Source organism: Cryptosporidium ryanae (genome assembly GCF_009792415.1).
Source record: "Cryptosporidium ryanae isolate 45019 chromosome Unknown contig_24, whole genome shotgun sequence".
Classification (NCBI taxonomy): domain Eukaryota; phylum Apicomplexa; class Conoidasida; order Eucoccidiorida; family Cryptosporidiidae; genus Cryptosporidium; species Cryptosporidium ryanae.
This window is the reverse complement of record NW_027125549.1, coordinates 1-20,157: the sequence shown is the minus strand read 5'-3', so window position 1 is coordinate 20,157 and position 20,157 is coordinate 1. Positions and strand designations below refer to the sequence as shown.

At 33.0% G+C, this 20,157-nt stretch overlaps 11 protein-coding genes across 11 annotated transcripts; 7 read left to right on the top strand and 4 right to left on the bottom strand.

The window, feature by feature from the left end:
- Nucleotides 1–53: 53 nt before the first annotated feature.
- Nucleotides 54–1,913, bottom strand: FG386_001410 (uncharacterized protein; the record flags this gene model as incomplete). Its single annotated transcript, XM_067340803.1, has 1 exon — nt 54–1,913. One exon carries the CDS (start codon nt 1,911–1,913, stop codon nt 54–56), a length of 1,860 nt encoding a protein of 619 aa, XP_067196721.1.
- A 206-nt stretch (nt 1,914–2,119) lies between these two features.
- FG386_001409 (WD40 domain protein) lies at nt 2,120–3,346 on the top strand (the record flags this gene model as incomplete). Its single annotated transcript, XM_067340802.1, has 1 exon — nt 2,120–3,346. The coding sequence occupies one exon, from the start codon at nt 2,120–2,122 to the stop codon at nt 3,344–3,346; it is 1,227 nt and encodes a 408-aa protein (XP_067196720.1).
- A 251-nt stretch (nt 3,347–3,597) lies between these two features.
- On the top strand, nt 3,598–5,124 carry FG386_001488 (uncharacterized protein; the record flags this gene model as incomplete). Its single annotated transcript, XM_067340881.1, has 1 exon — nt 3,598–5,124. One exon carries the CDS (start codon nt 3,598–3,600, stop codon nt 5,122–5,124), a length of 1,527 nt encoding a protein of 508 aa, XP_067196799.1.
- A 121-nt stretch (nt 5,125–5,245) lies between these two features.
- On the top strand, nt 5,246–6,520 carry FG386_001485 (UDP-N-acetyl-D-galactosamine; the record flags this gene model as incomplete). Its single annotated transcript, XM_067340878.1, has 1 exon — nt 5,246–6,520. One exon carries the CDS (start codon nt 5,246–5,248, stop codon nt 6,518–6,520), a length of 1,275 nt encoding a protein of 424 aa, XP_067196796.1.
- A 568-nt stretch (nt 6,521–7,088) lies between these two features.
- FG386_001474 (uncharacterized protein) lies at nt 7,089–8,678 on the top strand (the record flags this gene model as incomplete). The annotated part of the gene is made up of 1 exon (XM_067340867.1): nt 7,089–8,678. The coding sequence occupies one exon, from the start codon at nt 7,089–7,091 to the stop codon at nt 8,676–8,678; it is 1,590 nt and encodes a 529-aa protein (XP_067196785.1).
- Nucleotides 8,679–9,146: 468 nt separating this feature from the next.
- FG386_001463 (Ssm4 ring finger fused to a forkhead associated (FHA) domain) lies at nt 9,147–11,339 on the top strand (the record flags this gene model as incomplete). The annotated part of the gene is made up of 1 exon (XM_067340856.1): nt 9,147–11,339. The coding sequence occupies one exon, from the start codon at nt 9,147–9,149 to the stop codon at nt 11,337–11,339; it is 2,193 nt and encodes a 730-aa protein (XP_067196774.1).
- A 758-nt stretch (nt 11,340–12,097) lies between these two features.
- Nucleotides 12,098–12,499, bottom strand: FG386_001452 (uncharacterized protein; the record flags this gene model as incomplete). Its single annotated transcript, XM_067340845.1, has 2 exons — nt 12,098–12,218; nt 12,381–12,499. 2 exons carry the CDS (start codon nt 12,497–12,499, stop codon nt 12,098–12,100), a joined length of 240 nt encoding a protein of 79 aa, XP_067196763.1.
- A 322-nt stretch (nt 12,500–12,821) lies between these two features.
- FG386_001441 (uncharacterized protein) lies at nt 12,822–14,882 on the top strand (the record flags this gene model as incomplete). The annotated part of the gene is made up of 1 exon (XM_067340834.1): nt 12,822–14,882. One exon carries the CDS (start codon nt 12,822–12,824, stop codon nt 14,880–14,882), a length of 2,061 nt encoding a protein of 686 aa, XP_067196752.1.
- Nucleotides 14,883–14,926: 44 nt separating this feature from the next.
- FG386_001430 (protein disulfide isomerase-related protein (provisional)) lies at nt 14,927–16,204 on the bottom strand (the record flags this gene model as incomplete). The annotated part of the gene is made up of 1 exon (XM_067340823.1): nt 14,927–16,204. The coding sequence occupies one exon, from the start codon at nt 16,202–16,204 to the stop codon at nt 14,927–14,929; it is 1,278 nt and encodes a 425-aa protein (XP_067196741.1).
- A 264-nt stretch (nt 16,205–16,468) lies between these two features.
- Nucleotides 16,469–17,633, top strand: FG386_001419 (uncharacterized protein; the record flags this gene model as incomplete). The annotated part of the gene is made up of 2 exons (XM_067340812.1): nt 16,469–16,633; nt 16,686–17,633. 2 exons carry the CDS (start codon nt 16,469–16,471, stop codon nt 17,631–17,633), a joined length of 1,113 nt encoding a protein of 370 aa, XP_067196730.1.
- A 163-nt stretch (nt 17,634–17,796) lies between these two features.
- On the bottom strand, nt 17,797–19,794 carry FG386_001408 (signal recognition particle 72 kDa protein; the record flags this gene model as incomplete). Its single annotated transcript, XM_067340801.1, has 1 exon — nt 17,797–19,794. The coding sequence occupies one exon, from the start codon at nt 19,792–19,794 to the stop codon at nt 17,797–17,799; it is 1,998 nt and encodes a 665-aa protein (XP_067196719.1).
- Between the last annotated feature and the right edge of the window lie 363 nt (nt 19,795–20,157).

Genomic DNA, 20,157 nt, shown 5'->3' with positions numbered 1-20,157 from the left:
TTAGGTAATTTTAAATGTGTTTATAATACATTCGGAACTTAAAGCCATTTTTATTAAATTATCGAAATTACGATTGTAGTGTCATCACTGTAATTCTCCACGGATGCTCTGAACTTCCACGCCTCCGAAGCAATTGAATTCGCCAAAGAGGCAACCTCATCTCTTGTGGGGCGGTATTTAAACCTAGAGCCAAATTCGTGATCCTTCCATATTAACTTATCCATTATCCTGCTTCCCACTTCCTCCTCAGAGAGAGAGTCCCAGATGCCATCTGAGGCAACGACTACCGCCCACCTTTCATCTACAACTCCAGTATTTTCAGAGGACAGTTTTATACTTGCCATGTCCGGCTTGCTAATAACTCCAAATTGATTTCCCGCCTTATCTCCGAATGATCTACTCATTGCTATTCCATGCTCTCTAATTCTAGTAGTTGGTTTGTTTAGCCACGGAGTAGAGTAAATCGTTATCGAGGCGCCACAGTCTGTTATTCTACTCAGTTCGTCGGGTCTATTGGGGGCGTGATCTGACGTTGTCCACCAGGAAACAGTTGAAACTTGATCAGGATCTTCAGGAATATCGTCAGTCCTCCTAGAGAATTTGAAAACAACTACTTTTGAATCACCTACCCACGCAATGTGAACTTGATCATTTATCCTCACACACAATGCAGCAGTACAACCGCTCCAAAGCGAAATGCCATACTTGAGTTCAGAAAGCTGCAAATCAATATTATTAAATAACACAGTAAAGAAATTTTTCATTTGTTGACGTGTTGGGGATGCTTCATTGAAATCTTTAGACCTTAGAATAGAGGCAAATAACTGCATAATAGCTATCGAAAATTTCTCGGAAACAAAGTTAGCAACAACATCCCCGTGTGGTCCGTGGCCATCAAAAACAGCATATGCAGAAACATTTGGTCCCAATTCTATAATAAGTGACCTGTCTTGATTTTCAGTAATTACTGTTGGTTTGAAACCCTTAATCGTTACACCGCCAGTCACAGGTCCGAGTCTTTGTTCTTGAACTCTTGAAACCTCTGTTGAAGTCACTGCTCTGTTTTCAATATCTAAGTTAAAACTACCATTAATACCAGATCGACTATTTCCTAGTTTAAATTCATTGTTCCTCGTAAATTCACTGTTCATATTCATTACTTGAGGTTGAGCATTTCCTAACGAATTAAATCTAACTAAATTTTGATCAACCACCTGATTTCTCCATTGATTAATTTGCATGTTTCTTAAATGATTATAGTTTCCGGAAGGACCAATATTAGTTCCCATTATATTTTCTCCAGGGTAGCCAATAAATGTATTTTGAGCAATACCAACGTGGCTCTGTATATGTTGAAAAACAGGATTTTGTCCCTGTTGGTAAACAAAATTGGGTGAAATTACCTGAGGTTGTATTTGATACGGTACTTTATGTTGAGGAACCATATTATTAATGTGCAACATTTTACTAGGGTATTTAATATAATGGTTCATTTGACTAATCATAGGACCGTATTCAAATTCACCAGTAAATGGTGGTCCAATGTTCGGGTTAAAACTCTGAGAGTAGGAAGAAAACCTCTGAGGCTTCGCTTGAGTGTTCATTGAAGAGGTAAGGGACTTTCCAGTACTCTTATGATTATTTGGTTTAGCCCTAACTCCACCCATACTTGGAAATACACTCAGTGGGGTTGACATACTCGGACCTGAGGCAGATCTCATTCTCATGTTAAAATCTGTATTAAAACAAGTGTTTTCCCCAGATACAGGAATAAACACTTGTTGGCTTTTATTTTGAAATAAACCTCTTTGGTCATTTTCACAAGGTTGATGATACCCAGGCATGTAACCAGGATTACCCAAAGCTGTGGACATTGGTGCCTTTATTGGAATACTCGAAGAATTCAGTTGCATATTTGTAATTGATTCAACCCTTCCAATACCATTCAACAAGGAGTTTGATATGTTATTTCCGGATAATCCAACTTACCCCAAACATTAATATTACTGTGCACATTTAGGCACGTGGACATGGCGCCGTATAGTAGGCGGTAATGTTCCTTAGTCAAAAAGCCAGGGATCTTAATGAAAATGAACTTGTGAAAAATATGGATTGAATGATGTTTACACAACACGACTTCATTCCCGGTCATGAGTCGACAGAAGAGGCAAACTTACTGAGTCACAGAGCCATTTATAGACCCGCAGTTGATGGGAACTCTCTGTTAGTCGACTATTTAGATACTGGCATTTATAATAACAGAAGAAAGCAAAGGTTTATTTCGAATGATTATAGGCCACTTGACATCAGAAAAATTGGCTTTCCTTTTGAATTGAATAGATACAGAAGTGATTTGATATGTACCCAACAAACTCGTGTATCTTTACGTGCTAGAGCCCCATGTGTATCAATAGAGTGGTATCCAGGAGGAAGAAGATTGGTAGTAGGTACCGTTGGCGGTGAATTAACACTTTGGAATGGAACCTATTTCGCTTTTGAAGACCTCAAAAGCGTTCCCTCCGGACAAGGAGCTGTTTTGGCTCTTAATTTCTCAAAACAAGATGATTTTATTGCTTGTGGCGATGGAAGTGGAAATATAGTTTTGCTCACCCCTTCTTTAGCGCCAATCGCTTCATTTAGACAGTTTTTGGGTCATGTTGTTAGAGATGTAACTATATCCCCTACTGGAAACAAGGTTGTTTCAGCCGCTGAAAATGTGCATCCAATTATAATTGATGTTGGATCTCAAAAAATTGAGAGTTCTTTAACTTCTAGAGGATACGATATAACATGTGCCCAATGGCACCCATTAAAAGGTCTAATCGCCACCGGGTCCCAAACATACCAACTGCATCTTTGGGATCCTAGAACTGCAAATGCAATAGGCACAATTTTTGGTCACAGGCACACAGTTGTAAGAGTCAAATGGAATTCAAGTGGAAAGTTATTGGCTTCATCTGGCAAAGATGGAGCTCTTAAAATTTGGGATATAAGACAACTCTCAGAGCCAATAAGAACTTATAGAACGAAGTGTGATGCAGTAAGTATTTCTTGGCACCCAGAAATTGAATCTCTAATGACAGTTGGCTTCTTTGACGGTGATGTTGCATACTATGATACGGAAGTTAACTTCAAAGGTCCACTTGGACTTATTCCCTCTGCTCATCAGGGAGCGGTCTGGGGAGTTGCTTGGCATCCTCTAGGTCATCTTGTTGTTTCAAGTGGCCAGGACTCTAGACTTAAAGTTTGGTCTAGAAATTTGTGCGGGAATCCAGGTACCATAAACGAAAATGAAATATTACCACAAATCTCATTTCCAAGACCAAATGTGGTATCATCGAGGTAATTAAAATTAGGTTAAAGTCTATTATATTTGTTAATCTATAAGTTATACTTTTAGTATTTTTGTCTTGCTTACTATTTACTAACGAAAGTGCGCCAAAGACTTTTGGTTATGCTTTATTAGATGATATTATCTTAATTATTCAGATTAAACTCCTGTACATACTTTATAATAGAAAATATTTTGCAGTGTATTCTTAATAAACAAGAATACACTTAACAGAACCTATATTGGTTTTATGTGAACCGTGATTAATGTCTAGAATTTACTCTGAGGCTGCCAAGGTACTGCATAAAATAGACAAAGGGAGACAAGGTGTTAGGTCTGCATTATACTCTGATGACCAGTTTTCCAGAAATGTGAAAAAACTAAGTGCTCTGGTTTACGGAGTATTAAAAAGGAAGAATGAAATTGAACATATTATAAAAGAGTGCAAAATTCTTGAAGATTTCAGAAGTAGTGGTAATGATATTTTAAACTTTTGGTTGTTGTATGTACTCATTTATGAACAATTTTACGGCAACCTAAAAATTCAAGGAGGTGGTGCTCTTGCCAGTTTCGTTCGTAAAAATAAGGATAAAATGTTTGAATACATTTCTAAACGGTTTCCCGAGTCACTTAAAAACCACAAAGACAACAAACAAGATGACTATATTCCAAGATATTTAAGAGTAAACCAAAGCATCTCAACCGTTAGTGATGTATTGGACGCAATTCACAAACAAATTGAAGAAACGAACCTATTTTTAAAGGAGGATTTTTCCAAATATATACAGATTGATAAAGACATTAAAAATTTACTCGTTTGCAGGCCAGATATTGCTAAAGCTTTATCATTAGACAGAACCCCGAGCATAAATGAGCTGATAAAATTCGGAAAAGTGGTTCTTCAGGATAAAGGTAGTTGTTTTTCTGCACTAGCTGCCGAAATATCACCTGGAGACATTGTTTTGGATGCATGTTCTGCCCCTGGCAGTAAAGCCATACAAGCAATTGATATGTTAAATAAGAATGGATGTCTTATAGCTTTGGATAGAGATAATAACCGTATTAAAACTCTTTTAAAAAGATTAGCAGAAATTCCGTATTTAATTGGTCCTTATATAATGAAAAAAGAGGGAATTTTCGAGGTTACAGAAATTTACATGGTTAGTGATTCTATCTTATACAGCGAAACAGGTTGTATATTTTTAGAGAAAGATCCAAATGTTGAAAATGATAGTTCAGAAGTAAACTTTTTAGATTACAATGAAAAACCCCAATTTTTTATTCAAGTTTTAAATCGCGATTTTTTAACCCTTGAAAATAATAATGATTACATTCAACTGCCATGGTATAATTTCAGACATAACCTAAATAAAGCACGAATCATACTTTTAGACCCTTCTTGTTCAGGTAGTGGGTTGCCTCAACATGGAGAAATGAATAAAAATGACATTCAAGATAGGCTTAAAAGTCTATCTGAGTTTCAAACAAAAATGCTCATTCACTCCCTAACCTCATTTTCTTCTGTTGAAACTGTATGTTATTCGACGTGTTCTGTATTTAAGGAGGAAAACCATTCAGTTGTGTTAAATGCACTTAAAAAGTGCAGCAAAATGTCAAACTTTAGTTTCTCTCTCGACAAAGCCATTAACAATTGGAGAAACCCTGAGTTTGAATACAGAAAAGAGTTTGACGAAGAAATTATAAATAAATGTTTATCTTTAAACCCAAAAAATCACAATTGTAGAGGTTTTTTCCTGGCAAAATTTATCAGAAATAAGAAACAACTAAGTTAATATTTATTTTTATTTAAATTTTTCAAGCGTTAATCTTTTCCTTCTAAAATTTTTTGAAAAATGCACACACATGTGTAAGAATTTACTATGGTGATTAAAAATCATTTTTTTTTGTAAACTAATGAAATTATCTATTTTTATTGGATTGTTTTACATAAGTTTATGTGTAAAAATAACATGTTCCAGTTTTGTTTTTGGTGCAAAAAATGAGGATTCTCAAACTCTACCAAATGAGTTAATTAAAAATTGGATCTCTGATAATAAATATGGGAGATACTATACAAATATGAATATGTTTACAGTAGTAATACTTCCAGATTGTGATAATGGTGAATTACTTGAAACAACAATTAAAAGTTTGATTCTAACTTCAAACAGAAATTTAATTCACGAAATAATTGTACCGTTTAAACCATGTATACATACGGACAGTCTCAAATGGCTAAATGAATTTAAAAGTAGTCCATTAAATGGGTCTCCAGTTAATGTAGTTGAAACAGAACTGCAAGAATTAGGCGACATTCAAAAATTTGCTGGATCTATAGCTACTGGTGATATACTGTTATTTGTTCCAACTGCAACTCTTTTTCCAAGAAATTGGATGTCAATAATAATGAGAAACCTAAGTGACAATTTCAATACCATTTCAGTTCCAAATTTTACCATTTTAAGAAAGGATTCGTGGAAGTTTTCAACAAATGATTTAATTTTCTCCCCGAAAATGATGTTTTCAAAAAAGGATTTTGAGATATTTAATCTTCATAATTCCAATTATGACATACCCATGTTTTTTTCTCCTATTTTCGCAGTTAAAAAAATTTGGTGGGAGAACATTTCTAGGTTATCTGATCCTATGATAAATATGATTTTTAAAGAGAAGATTAATTTGGACATTGGATTAAGAACATGGGGATGTGGGGGAAGGGTAGTACGAACTCATAATTTAACTTTTGGCATCACAAAGATAGAAACCTCTCAACCCTCACTTGAAGTCAGGGAACTGCTTATAGAATCCTGGATTAATAAAGATGTGGCAGAAACTATTATTAAAAATAGCGATAAGTTGAGAAATTTTATTAACACTTCTTCCAACTATGTTTTTGAAGGTTTAATTAAAAAAAGGAATGAAATAATTGAAAAGTTGAATTGTGATTCAAAGAATTTTTTTGTTTACAAATTCGAAAATGAACTTTACGACATTGGAGCTTTTAGTAAAGAAACAACACAAATAGAATTGAAAAATAGTAATTTGTGTTTAACAGTAGCAAAAGAAGAAAATAATAACAGTGCTTCTTTTAATATTGAATTGTCAAAATGTATTCCTGATAACTATTCACAGTCATTTTACATAGATAATAAAAGTAAGTTTATATTCTTTTACTTTTATGATTCATAGGCTAATCTCTGATTTTATCATTAGGAAATATAATAAGACATATGGGGACAAACACATGCGTTAATGTGTTAAAATTTCCAGACAAATCAGGAAAAATTCCGGTATTTGTAAATCTCACAAAATGCGACTACAACAACAACAATTCTGAAATAGAGTACTGGAAAAATCGTTTAATATTCGGTTCTTATTGTATTCAAGCAAATTTGGGAAAGACTTATTTAGAATTATCCGAGTGTCTAACGGAGAACATAGCAGGGAACGAAATGCAAATATTTGATGCAAAAATAAATTAGAGTATCACACACTACTGTTATAATTTTAATTATATGTATTTTAATTTTACTTAAATATTGTGTTTTAGTGTACAGTATTATTTCTTTATATTTTTTCATATTGATTACAAAAAAAAAGGCGCCAAGAGAGAATTCTATAGACGCTAACTTTTGTAGATTTAGTATTAAATTAATTTAATGTAAACGAGGAAAGCTGTTTTTTTTTATCTATAATGAAAAGTGTCTGTTAATGAACTGAAAGGGTGCGAATATTAAATTTCATTAGAGTTTTTACTATGGGGAAAGAAGACAATACGAAATTTATTTCTTTTGATACTGTCAAATATAGACGGCATACATCATTAAATGGACTTAAAGGCCTTAAAGATAGAAAACTAAGAGGCAAACTTGTGAATCAACAAAGAATATTTCATACTGCATCAGAGAGGTTGGCAGAGAGTGAAATATTATTGCCAGAATCGCGTGGTTTTCTTGAAACAGAAGGAATTGAAAAAAGTTATTCGATTTCTCAGAATGAGTTGCAAAAAAATATTAGCATTGGAGCATCAAATAAGCGTTTTTCTTTAGATTTATCATATGGTCCATATTATATTAATTATTCAAGAACCGGAAATCAACTTTTATTAGGTGGTAAAAAAGGGAATATCTCAATGTTGGATGTCTCAAATGGAATACCAAGTATAATGATGGAGCTTCCAATTGAAAACGAAAGAATAAACGACATCAAATTTCTTCACGACTATACTATGTTTGCAGTTGCTCAAAAGAAATACGTTTATATTTATAACAATGAGGGAATAGAAATTCACTGTATTCGCGATCATGTAATGTGCCCATATAAACTGGACTTCTTGCCTTATCATTTTCTGTTGTGTAGTATTGGTGAGTTTGGTGAGTTAAAATATCAAGACATTTCTACTGGACAGATTCCAGCGATTCATAAGACAGGAAAAGGTCCATGTCATGTAATGAAAGTTAACCAATATAATGGTGTGGTACATTTAGGGCACACTGATGGAGTTGTTTCACTATGGACTCCGAATGTACCAACTCCGGTAATGGAAGTATTTTCACATAAAGGTGGCGTTTCCTCTTTGGATGTTTTTAATAATTGTTTAGTTACCGGAGGGAATGACAATTCTTGGAAGGTATGGGACATCAGAAAATATTCAAACTATCATCCACTTAGTGATTACAAATCGTTTGGGAATTCAGTTAGGTCCATCTCTATATCTGGAACGAGACTTGTTGCCGTCGGTTTTGGTAGCCATGTGCAGGTTTGGAAGGATCTATTTTCAAAATCAAAACAAACAATGCCATATATGACTCACAACCATCCAAATGTTCATGTTTCTGAAATCGAATTTCAGCCGTGGAATGACGTTCTTTGTATCGGACATACACATGGAACTGAGACAATCATTATACCAGGGGCAGGTTCTCCCAATTTCGACTCGAGGGAATGTAATATATTTGAAAACTCAAAACAGAGGAAGAATAGGGAAGTTAAGATGCTCTTGGAGAAACTAAGTGCCTCTACAATTACTCTTGACCCAAATACTATTGGGAAAATTAGCAAAAGTCCACGCGTTATAGAAATACAAGAGGAAAACACCAACAAAACGACCAAGAAAAAGAAAACCAAAAAGAAGATGAAGGGAAGATCAAAAATAGAAAGCGTAGTTAGGAACAAGCAAAAATCATACGCGGATATGATAAGAAAAAAGGCGAGCGAAATTGCTTTGTCTAGAAGGGAAAAGAAGTTAAAAAAGGATTCAAGTGGAAATGGCGACAAGTTTGGTGACATCTCGTTTACTAATCAAACGAAAGTAAGGAATGCACTCGATATATTCAGGACTTTTTAGGATGTTAGTTCATTAATTATATTTTTTCAATAACTTCTTGTATAAGTTGGAACTTTTAGTACGCTTGACTCAAACCCATGTTTACTCTTTTTTCCTGAAAAAAGTCGTTGTCGATAAGTACAATAACGCGTTTATGTCACAAAAAATATGATTATAAGACTCATCATGTGTTTAAAATAAGCAACACTGATGGGGAAGCTTGTAATTAAATTTGGGTGCGACATATATGTCCTTGAAGACGAGGAGTTAGTGCAAGGTAAATATATATAATCAGGGTATTGGCGCCAATCAGTGGGCTTTTTTCGCTTCTATTTTGTGTGGAATACATTTAAAATTGAATCTCCAAAAGAATTTAATATAGTAAGAATCATTTTTAAATGATCATAGTCTGATAAGAGAATATATATGTATATGAGTTATAATATCATATCATAAAAGGCAATTTGTCCATAAAGAAGAAAAAGAGAAATGGGATTTTACTCGAGGGGAGGTTTGTCCGTATTAATAGAGTCTACAACGTCATTGGGTGATTCTCACGGACTATACGATTATGAGAAAAAAACAAAAACTAATTATTCAGTTTCTGTTGATGATAACTTTGATTCATATTTATTATTCGTTAGCCATGAAACTGGGAAACTTATGATTCAACCTGATATAGAGAATGATTTTTCCAATGGAATCCCGAACTCTGAACCAGGTGATGGAATTAATAGAGGTGATATTTCGCAAGAAATTTTGGGAATCAACAAAAAGCTAACTTCTGCTATAAGACTGTTCTTATTAAAGAATTCTTGGTACATTGAAGCAGTGAGGGGTAAAAAAAGCATATTTAAAAGGTCACTAAACTGTAGCTCAGTTGCTTCAAATTCATTATTCGCATCTGATATGATAGTTAGCGATGTAAATGATATTTTTAACTCGTACTCTTGTGATAAAAAATACAAAAATAGAGATGATCGTGTCTGGGTTGTAGCTCCTAAGACGTCTACTGGAATACCACTAGCTAAGCGAGATATAATTAAACTAGGCCGTTGTAAGATGTTAATTCATGAAATAGTTCACACTTCTTCAACAGCAACAGATGTTTGTTCCAAATTACCATATTTGCCATTGACTAGACGGGATGACTTAGCAACCGATATAGATTCATTTTTGAGGATGGCCCCTTCCGTAAATGTTGTCGACGACAGGCCTTTAATTGATGAAATAAGGAATGGTGATGGTCTTCACTCTAGTGTCTCACACTTGATGTTAGCAAGCGGTGGTTTTAATGACTTATCTGGAAGTAACACAAGAAAAACTTTAAACTCAGAATTTGTTAATACTAAATCTTTTATTGGTGATAATAAAAACGAAAAATCAGATAATGTAAAAGAAACTAATAATTTCCAGAAATTGTCTAAGTTTTCTGAATATGAACCTAAAAATGATTGTGTTGAAAATCAAGAAACCAGCACCGAAAACAACCCCTCCCATGTAAATCAGTGTGATTGTAAAGTGAATAAAGATTCCGAGAGTAATCAAAATATGCAAACAAAGTGCTGCAGAATTTGTTTATCTGATGATGGAGATGGTTTCAATGGTTTAAGTGAACCATTTAATCCACTAATATGTCCTTGTGATTGCAAAGGATCCCTTGAATATGTTCATTTACAGTGCTTAAGAACGTGGCTTGAGTCGCGTATTGAAATTCCGTCTGGTTGGCTTCTCCATACAGGAAGGAGTAGCATTTTTGAAGGTTTAAATCATGAGCAGTTAGTTCAGTCATCAGATATTTCAAGTTCCGCACATTACTTGCAAATTAGAGATAGAATTAAAAAGAAATTATCATTTGTTTTGAAGAAACTGACTTCTCGTCTTTCTGTTCCGAAAAATCCAGTAAATACACCAGCATGTCTTCATCTAAAAAAGTTTGATTGTGAACTCTGTAAAGTAAGTTTTCCAATGCAATTGCAGGTTATTACTGCAGAAAATTCAACAGTATCAATACCTCTATTTAGAATACCATGTCCGAGATTTCCTTATATGGTTCTTGTTCCAATTGAAGGCGAATATTCATCAAAAATGGGTCAAATAATTGTTTCGTTTGGGGAATCAAATATACCGGTTTGCATTGGCAGAGGACACAACTCAGATATCAGATTAGGTGAGATCAGTGTTAGTAGAGTACATGCACAATTCCAACATTGTTTCTTCAACGACTCTTATAATATTTGTCTGTTGGATATGAAAAGTAAATTTGGGTCTCTAGTTGAACTTAAAAGACCGATGAGACTTGGAAAAGAAGGTTTATCCATACAAATTGGGAAAACATTAATTTCCTTTAAGACTTTTAGACCAAACAGATCTATTTCAAATATAATTCAGTCTATAACTAGTTGCGCGATACAGCGAAAACAGAAATCTCAGGAGGAAAAAAGTGAATGGCAAACTAGGATGTGTAAAAGGAGTATTAACCTCACAATTGACTCTTCAATTAATGTAAATTTTGGAAATATGGAATTTGAAAGTTCAGTTAGAACTGTTACCAATGCATCACTTGCTCACACAGGAGGATTTGAAGGTTATTCTTCAGATCAAGAAAACAAACGAAGCATAATACGAGAAAATCAGATTGAAAAAACACAGTCAAGACATCATTATATTTTTGAACCTTAAAATTCGCTAGAACTTTTTACTACTTTTTGTTGAGGTTAAATTTTTCTTTTTTGAATTTATTTTCCTGTTTAGTCTCTTTTTTACGTGCTCAAGAAAGGTGGGGCGGTAAAGTAACTCTGTAGATTAAACCTGTTATTTTCCCTATTATCCTCTTTTTTTTTGAATTTTTCTACGCTCTTAAAGAACGGTAGACTAATGACGTTTTGTTTCACTCACCTATTTGAGGTTATAGTTTTAACGTTAAATTCACTTGCAATTCTAAACGATAGAAGATTTTTAAGAAATTGTAAGTTCTAAGTATGTTGATTTAACTAAAAAAATTAACAAATAATAGATGGACTGGATAAACCTATATATGGGGAGACTGCAAGAAACCAAATAACTATTTTTCTATATGCGATAAGGACATATCTAAGGTGTAAGTTAAAACAATGCAATATAAATATTTATGATTTAATTTATACTTATATTATTACTTAAAGTTCCTCTAATAATATTGAATATTCTAATTATATTTTTCGAACTTATATTTGGATAGGTCACATGTATTGTTCGTGAACACCTTTATCTTACTTTTTTTATTATAATTAATTAAACCTGTGAAAGGAAAGTATAATTATTCAACTTCAAGTAATTCACACTCATTTCTAAGCGATTCTATAAATTCCTCAAATGTAATGTACACGTAATCTTTATTCCCAAACAATTTAAATTGAGTTTCTCTATTATTTATCAATATTTTCTAATCCGGAAATTAATTAATTAATTCTGTTTAATTTATTCACACTTACAGGAAAAATTTTTGAAATCATTAGTTTTAAATTATGATCTACTCCTTGGATATTGTTAATCCTCTCTTCAATAAGTGGGAGACTCACACTGTCTAAATTAGGTGAAGAAAGTCGTGGGAAATTATAGAATAAAAGGAATAAAGTTACCTTTTTTATCATTACATCCATTGATATTAACTCTAAGTATTTATTTTAATATTTAAAAAAATTATTCTACGAAAATTTCTGTAATTAAACTAATCTAACTCACTTTATAACTGAAATGTTGTATTTTTCTTCGTCATTATTACAAGTGACGTAACTACCTCCAATAAAATAAAAAATTGCCTTTATTTGAGAAATCAACTCAATAGGTTCTTCTTTATACATTTATATTAAATATTCCCTTATAATTATTTAAGAAACGAATTTTATTTTTTGGCAATTTTTTAATTGGAATTGATCTCAGACTGACCGAAACAAATAATACAAATTTGTGTGGAATGGACGCCAAATTGGCGCCTATGTGTTAATCTGTGAATACAAACTTGTAAAGAATAAAAATAATAATGAAAAATATCTATGGTAATTTCAAATAATTTACTGAAGAAAATAATAGGGTATCAGATTTAGTATTTAATAAATTAGCAAAGCAATTCTAGTATACTTCTGGTTCTAAAAAAAAAATTAAAGAGGGTAGTCCAATTTGAAAATGGATGAGGACGAATTAAAGTCAAATAAAAATGAATCAGTACAATTCAGTTTAAGGGGTTTGGGGATATTCAGTGGAGGTTCTAACAGTCCAGAAAAACTAAGTAATATTAAGAACACAACTAGTTTTAAGGCAGATTTAGAAAGTGAGTACCTGTTAAAGAGTATAATAGATCAATACACACTCGAGAGACTGGCTTATTTTCAAAATTGGGATTCAATATTTCTGTCCTGGGTAGAATCTTTGCATTCAAAAAATAGTGTTGGTGAATTAATTAAGTATATAGTTGAAGTACTTGAAAAACTAACGCGAAAATTAGAACAAGAGTACCAATATAATGTGGAAGGATATGGAGATATAATAATAGAGAAAATACTTTCTAACATGCTGTGTAAACACTTAATTAGCAGCAGGGCAAATGATTCAGAAAACTCTGGAAAATTCATTGTGAATACTAATTTTATTTACGAGCTTATTCTTCATTTAAACGATTCATGTTTGATGACATATACAGAAACAATAAAGTGTATACAAAAGATCATTAATTTTTCACAGTTAGAGGTTTCTTGCTATGATATAACTGGTTTCAAGATAGACAATGTCTCTGGAGATTCAAAATCAAGAGAATGCCTAATAGATGGGTTAATTGTACAACTATGTAAGCTGGTCCAGCACCACAATTCTGTTATTCGAACAGAGATTGTGGGAATTCTTATATACGCAATACTTGCAGTTCCAATGTCATCAAGATATCCATACAACCCAACAAGGATAGTTCAAGCATTGGTTTGGTCTATTTTTGACGAAGAAGAAGACGTGGTTTTCAGATCAATCGATGGATTACGTGTATATTTATCCGTTGTTGGGAAGGATTATTTTAATACTGTAATTAATTTAGCTGTTGATACAATTCCTATTGAAAGAAAACAATCTTCTATTTACGATCCTTTGAAACTGCTTCACCAAAGGATTTTAGAAAATACACAATTACCAGATATTGTAGATGGTGTAATTTCTTTTGCTGACTTTAATTTTCCATCCACTGAAAATTTAATAGAGGTAGAAATGAAACAAGAGGTTACATATAATAATAGAAATGATCAAACTTCAGAAAATATTCAATCAGGTGTTAATAAAATTCTGAAATCAAAATCTAAGAATAAAACAAACTCCAACTATCAAGAAAAGGAAATAAAAGAAAAAGTTCAAACTGAAGTTGAATCTGTTAATACTGGAGAAAATAACATTGATGATTTCCCCGGAAATAATCAAATGAGCAATGAATATTTAGAATTTATTACGAAAAATGCAGTCGACTTTTTACTAAATAGTGAACTCGTAACAGAGGACTGGGTTCGCGTGGTTGAAGAAATTACTAATCTAAGAAGAGTAATCATTTACCACTCTTTATTTCTAAATAAAGTTTTGCCGTGTCGTACTTCGTATAGCAAAAATGCAATTAATACCACTCAAGTCGGAGAGAGTATTGTAAGATGGGTATGCTCACTCAGATCATGCGTATGCAAATGTGCTTTACAAGGTATAGAAGATCTATATGTTCATTGTAGCTCATCTTTAGATCTCGGAAAGCTTATTGATATTTCTTTGGAAAAGATACTTAAACGTACTACAGATCGCAATAAATTCATCACAAATGACGCAACGAAGACTCTTCTAACCATTTGCACGTTAAAGGCAGGGGACAAATTACTCGGGAAGTTAATTAATCATGGACTTAAAAGTAGAAGCACAGTTATTATACAAAACATATTAAAGGCAACAGCAGTAGTACTGGAAAAGATAGGGATAAACATTCTCAAATGTAGTCATTTTTTCCCATGTTTGGAATTCATACATAGTAATATTGGGGGTCCTACACCTGAAATAAGAACATATTCAAAATTGTGTATAAAGATAATACTTGGAAATGTTGATTGGAAATCAATTAACCAAGCCTTAAAAAAGTCAGTTGCACCTTTTAAATTAAGTAACTTTCAAAAGGACTTCGAAGATGTGATAAGACTTGATGATTTAAAAAAGAGATTACCTAGTAGTAAATGAATAGATATTAAATATTTATAATAAAAAGATATTGAAGCTTTTCCTTAAAGTTCATCTGACTGTTTTGTTTTTTGTTCATTTTCTTCTTTATTTTGAGCCTTTTTAGACTTCCACTCTTCTACTTTTTCAATGTCAGGCAACTTTGGCAAAGGATCTACAGGTGCTCTGCCTGTTGTTAATTCTATCAGGAATGAATTCAATGATTCAACAGTGAAACTTCCTCTGTGTGTTGAAAATTTTTGTTTTTCCATATTAATGGCAACTGTTGCGGGGTATCCAAATGCAAGGTTTAGTTTCTCCTCAAAATTGAACTGGGATCCTCCTTCAGACCAGAGAAATCTAATTGATAATGCGGCGGAAGCTAGAATAACATCCCTATAAATATTCAAGTACCTTTCCCTTTCCGCGTCACTTGAGTCAAGAATGTGTGGTAGAAATGCAATCACACACAATCTTTTTGAACAAGAATTTTCAAAAACTTCTTTACTCGTAAGTTGTTTAACACTCACTGATTTAGATTGAAATTTGATACCAAACTCAAGCATATCACTTGCAGTTCTAGGACCATTGTAAGGAATTGGGTCATTTCCTTTCATTCCTGCAGGAAACATTAAAATTGTAGGAAATCCCTTAATTTTATATCTGTGAGCGAGCATTGTATGTTTTGTAGCGTCAACCTCGGCTATTTTTATTTTGTCTTGGGCCAAATCTCCAAGTTCTTCCCATTCAGGAGCGAGACTCTTACAATGTCCACACCAAGGAGCATAAAATTTAATAAACCAAGAATTCTCGGCATCTTTTGTAACCAATGTATCAAAATTATTGTCAGTTAGTTCAATTACACTTGATTGGCTACTCTTTTTCTTGCTTTCCTTCTTTTTAGTTGTTTTTCCCTTTAAACGCGAGTTCGCAACATCCTTCAATGCACTTAGGGATGCATTAAGCAGGCCTTCTGCAGTTCTAGGACCAGTGTAATCTTTCGGTTTTTCAAAAGACTCCAAAAATATTTTTACTGTTGGGAACCCCTGAATTCCGTAACTTGCCATTTCAGATTGGTCATCCACTGCAACGAAAGGTACGATACCCTTTAAAGCATTTGCAATCTTCTCATATTCCGGAGCAAAAGCTTGGCAATGACCACACCATTCTGCAAAGAATTCAACAACAACAACAGGATTTTCCTTTAATATTTTTTTTAGTTGCACTCCGTTAACTACTTTAACTTGTGAGGTGCTACTGTATAAACATGCACAAAATAGTGGACTGCAAATCAAAATAAATAAGTAAAAAATCTTTGAAACACTCACTATTCCTTTATACATCTTGAAAAGAATAATATTATACTTATTTAAATTATTTAATAATAAAAAAAGGAAAATTTTTTTGTTTTTTAATCAAAGTTTCGATTATTATCGCATTAATTCCCCCCAGTACTAATTTTCAGATAAGAGACGAAATCTCAAAAGCGCCAGATAATGTGGTACCAAAATAAATTAATCTAATTAATATTACAGTCCTCTCGCACTTTTTAGTTGTATAGATATAAACTTTTATTATATATCGGAGTTTAAAAAAGTATATAGAAAATGACCTCTGCCTATATTGATCAAAACTCCGACTTTGAGACCTCTATAAAGTCACTATTGGATATGAAGTCATTAAAGTGGATCTTTGTCGGAGGTAAGGGTGGAGTTGGTAAAACTACAACTTCTTGTTCAATCGCCTCCAAACTTGCTGAAGAAAGAAGAAGCGTAAGTTTAATGTTGTATTCCAGTGTATGACTTGTACTTAATTTGTTACCAGGTCTTGATTCTTTCCACAGACCCTGCACATAACTTGAGTGATGCATTTGGTCAGAATTTCAGTAGTACCCCGTCACTGGTAAGGGGATACAATAATTTATATGGAATGGAGCTAGATTCTTCCTTTGAAGATGAGATAGAGTCAAAATTGACTGAAGATAAAGGATTTTTTTCAAAGATTATACCAGATTTTCTGTCGTCTTTTCCTGGAATAGATGAAGCGCTTGGATTCGCTACTTTAATGCAAACTGTGAGATCAATGCCATACAGTGTTATCGTTTTTGATACAGCACCTACTGGTCATACATTAAGACTTTTGGGTTTTCCCTCATTATTGGAACATTTTTTATACAAAATATCAGGTTTTAAAGATAATATATCTGGTGCATTTCAGTTATTTAATTCACTTTCAGGAAGGTCAATTGAAGAAAATAATATAAGTTCAAAATTAGATGAATTGAGAGCTACGACAATTTCCATAAGGGAGGTTTTTCAAGACCCTTTGAGTACTTCATTTGTTTGCGTTTGTATTCCTGAATTTCTTTCAGTTTATGAGACAGAAAGATTAATCCAGGAACTAGCAAGACAATCTATAAACTGTTCACATATTGTTGTAAATCAAGTCATGTTTCCAGTAGATGTACCACCAAGAATTAAAGACGTATCAGAAGATTTGAATAATTGCAGTAACGACGGTTATATATTCAGGCAAGAATACTTGCAGGATGAGTTGCCTTCAGGCCCTGAAAAACTCAGGGATTTTGCAATAGAGGTTATGTCAAACTATAATCACCTTCTAAATTATTCCAAATTACTGCACTCGAAATATTATAATAGAAGAAAAATGCAAAAAAAATACTTAAAGCAAATAGTAGATTTATACAGTGAAGATTTCAACATTTCGTTTATTCCAATGATGTCTAGTGAGGTAAGTATAGAAACAAAGTGAGAATCTTAACTTTAAGGCTAATAATTAAAAATTCAGGTCAGAGGATTGGAGTTATTAAAAAGTTTTGGTTCGATGTTGACGGAAACCACGGACCTAAAAAAATTAATAGGTGACGAAGATGAAAATATATTTAAATAGACTAATGTTCGACGAGTAGTAATATTTATCGTTTCTTCCTTCTATTAGATTTTCTAATATTGCTTTCCACCAGTACCTTCTTTTTTGCTGTGGATGGAGCATCTTTCATATTTGAGGATGATTCCGTAACTATAGCACCTTGATGGCCTCCTTTTTCACACTGTTTTCTTTTCTTAGAATTCCTGTTTCTATTGAGTTTTTTAAATGAGGCTCTTTCTTCTTTTGGTAACCATCTGTCTGGATCAGGGGGAGGACCTGGGTCACTTGGATTAAATCCCTTGGGATATTTTGGTTTTCTTTTTCTTCTTTTTTTCAAAACCNNAAAAAAGTCTATACTATTTAATAATTCAACATCCATTGAAAATATTTGTTGTGGAAGATTGTTGATTAATCCTCTAACGAGTGAGTTTGGAACTTCTGACTTATTCAAAGTCAAGGCTATAACATAACCAGTAATTGCATTTTTATTTTTTATATCCTCAAAATTATTCATTACGAATGAAAAACACTCAGTAGCCTCCTTAAACAATCCCCATTTTAAAAGAAAGTTACCAAACAAACATAAAATGTTTGCCTTAGTGTTATTATCCAATTTTGTCTCAGAGCTGCGTTTCAAAGCATCATTTCCATTTATTCCTTGCAAAATTAGCCTTAGTTTCTGTTTGATTAAATCCGGTGCAGTATTAGAATACTTTTCAAATTTAACAGAAACTAATAAATGCAAAAATTGTTCAAAAGAATTTGAATCCATTTCTAAGTTAAATAAATTACTTGAAAATCTATTAACTATGGAGTCAATTATATTTAATGCAATATTAAGATTCTTTAGTTTTAACAAAATCATGATTAGTGATACTGAAATAGATAAATTGTTTGAAAATTTCTTGTGTAGCGAGTCAATGTATGAAAGGGCCCTCTTTGTTTTACGTTGAAGCAAATATATCGCGACCTTAAATAATTCAAGTTTAGGATCACCATTTGAATATTTAGTTGCTTCCTTAATGTGGTGGCCGAAGTCAGATTTATCAAACGACATTAAAGCTTTGTTTAAAGAGATAATAAAGTTTTGTTTTGTTGTCATTTTATGTTCTATATGCTCTTTAGAAGCTATAGAAAGACGTTTTAAACCATCAATGAAACCAAGATAGTTATGGTTCTTAGAGATAGAATTTATATTATTGAATAGAGAAACACATAAGTGAATCATTGAAGGTTCAATTTGCATTCCATCCAAACAAAATTTCTCGAGACACTCGTCATAAATGTTTTTTGCAGATTGAATATCACCACATTTTTGCAAAATAAATGCTCTCATAATCATAAACGAACATAAATCTGAGGGGTTTGCTTCAATATCAACTTTTATCGAGTTATCTGATTCAATTGAAGAATTATAAATAGACTCGGACATCTCCAAGGCAGTTAGTGCATTATCGTAGTCTTTATTAGATATATAAAGGCAACAACGGTTGAACCAATATTCAAATGAATCGGTAATAAATTCAGGAATTTCCAAGTCATCTACATTATTTACATTTTTGTCTAGCGAAGATAAAACAGCTAAATGATTGACCTCCAACATTTCTAATTCCTCTTGTGAATCTTCATGCGAACTTTTTTTGAGTGCAGAATATATATTATCACATTCAACAAAGCGGCCCATTCTGTATAGAATTTGTGCTTTCAGATGACATATTGCTCTGTTTTCAGACCTACTTAGATCTTTTAAAGGGTCACCGAGTGATTCAAGACACTCCAAAGCTTTTGCAAAGTTATTTATTCTATACAGGCAATACGACTTTTCGTATGGGAGTTCAACGCCACTGACCTCTAAATCTTTTATTTGGATGAGTGCTTGGTTCCACATTTTTCTTTGTATCAAACAAAAAGCTTTCATTCTTTGAACATCAACATCCTGAAAACCTTGAGCCTTAATGCGATCGCAAATGTGGTTGGCTGCCTCATACTGCTCAGATTCAACCAATGCACTTAGTTCTTGAAACAGGTCCTCCAATTTCTCCATAACTCAATTCATTATACACAAATAAATAGCAAAGTGACAACGAATCAGACTAATTTGGGGTGAGGGGGTAATAAGAGACAGATGAGCGCCGTAGAGAATTTATCTAGGGTACATAACTAGAAGTTGGAAGCAAACAGTAGTGGGGACTGAAGGGACGAAATAAATGAAGTGATTGAAAACGGGAGTGAAAGAGGAGGTTGAGTACATAAGAAGATATATATATATGGAAGAATAGCGGGAAGGTTTCCAATATAAAAGAGGGAAAACGATAAATAGGTCGGTTCAAGTAGAATAATTAGTCGATAATAATATTTACATGCTAGATAAGTATTTTATTTCAAATGATATTAACAACTATCCTAG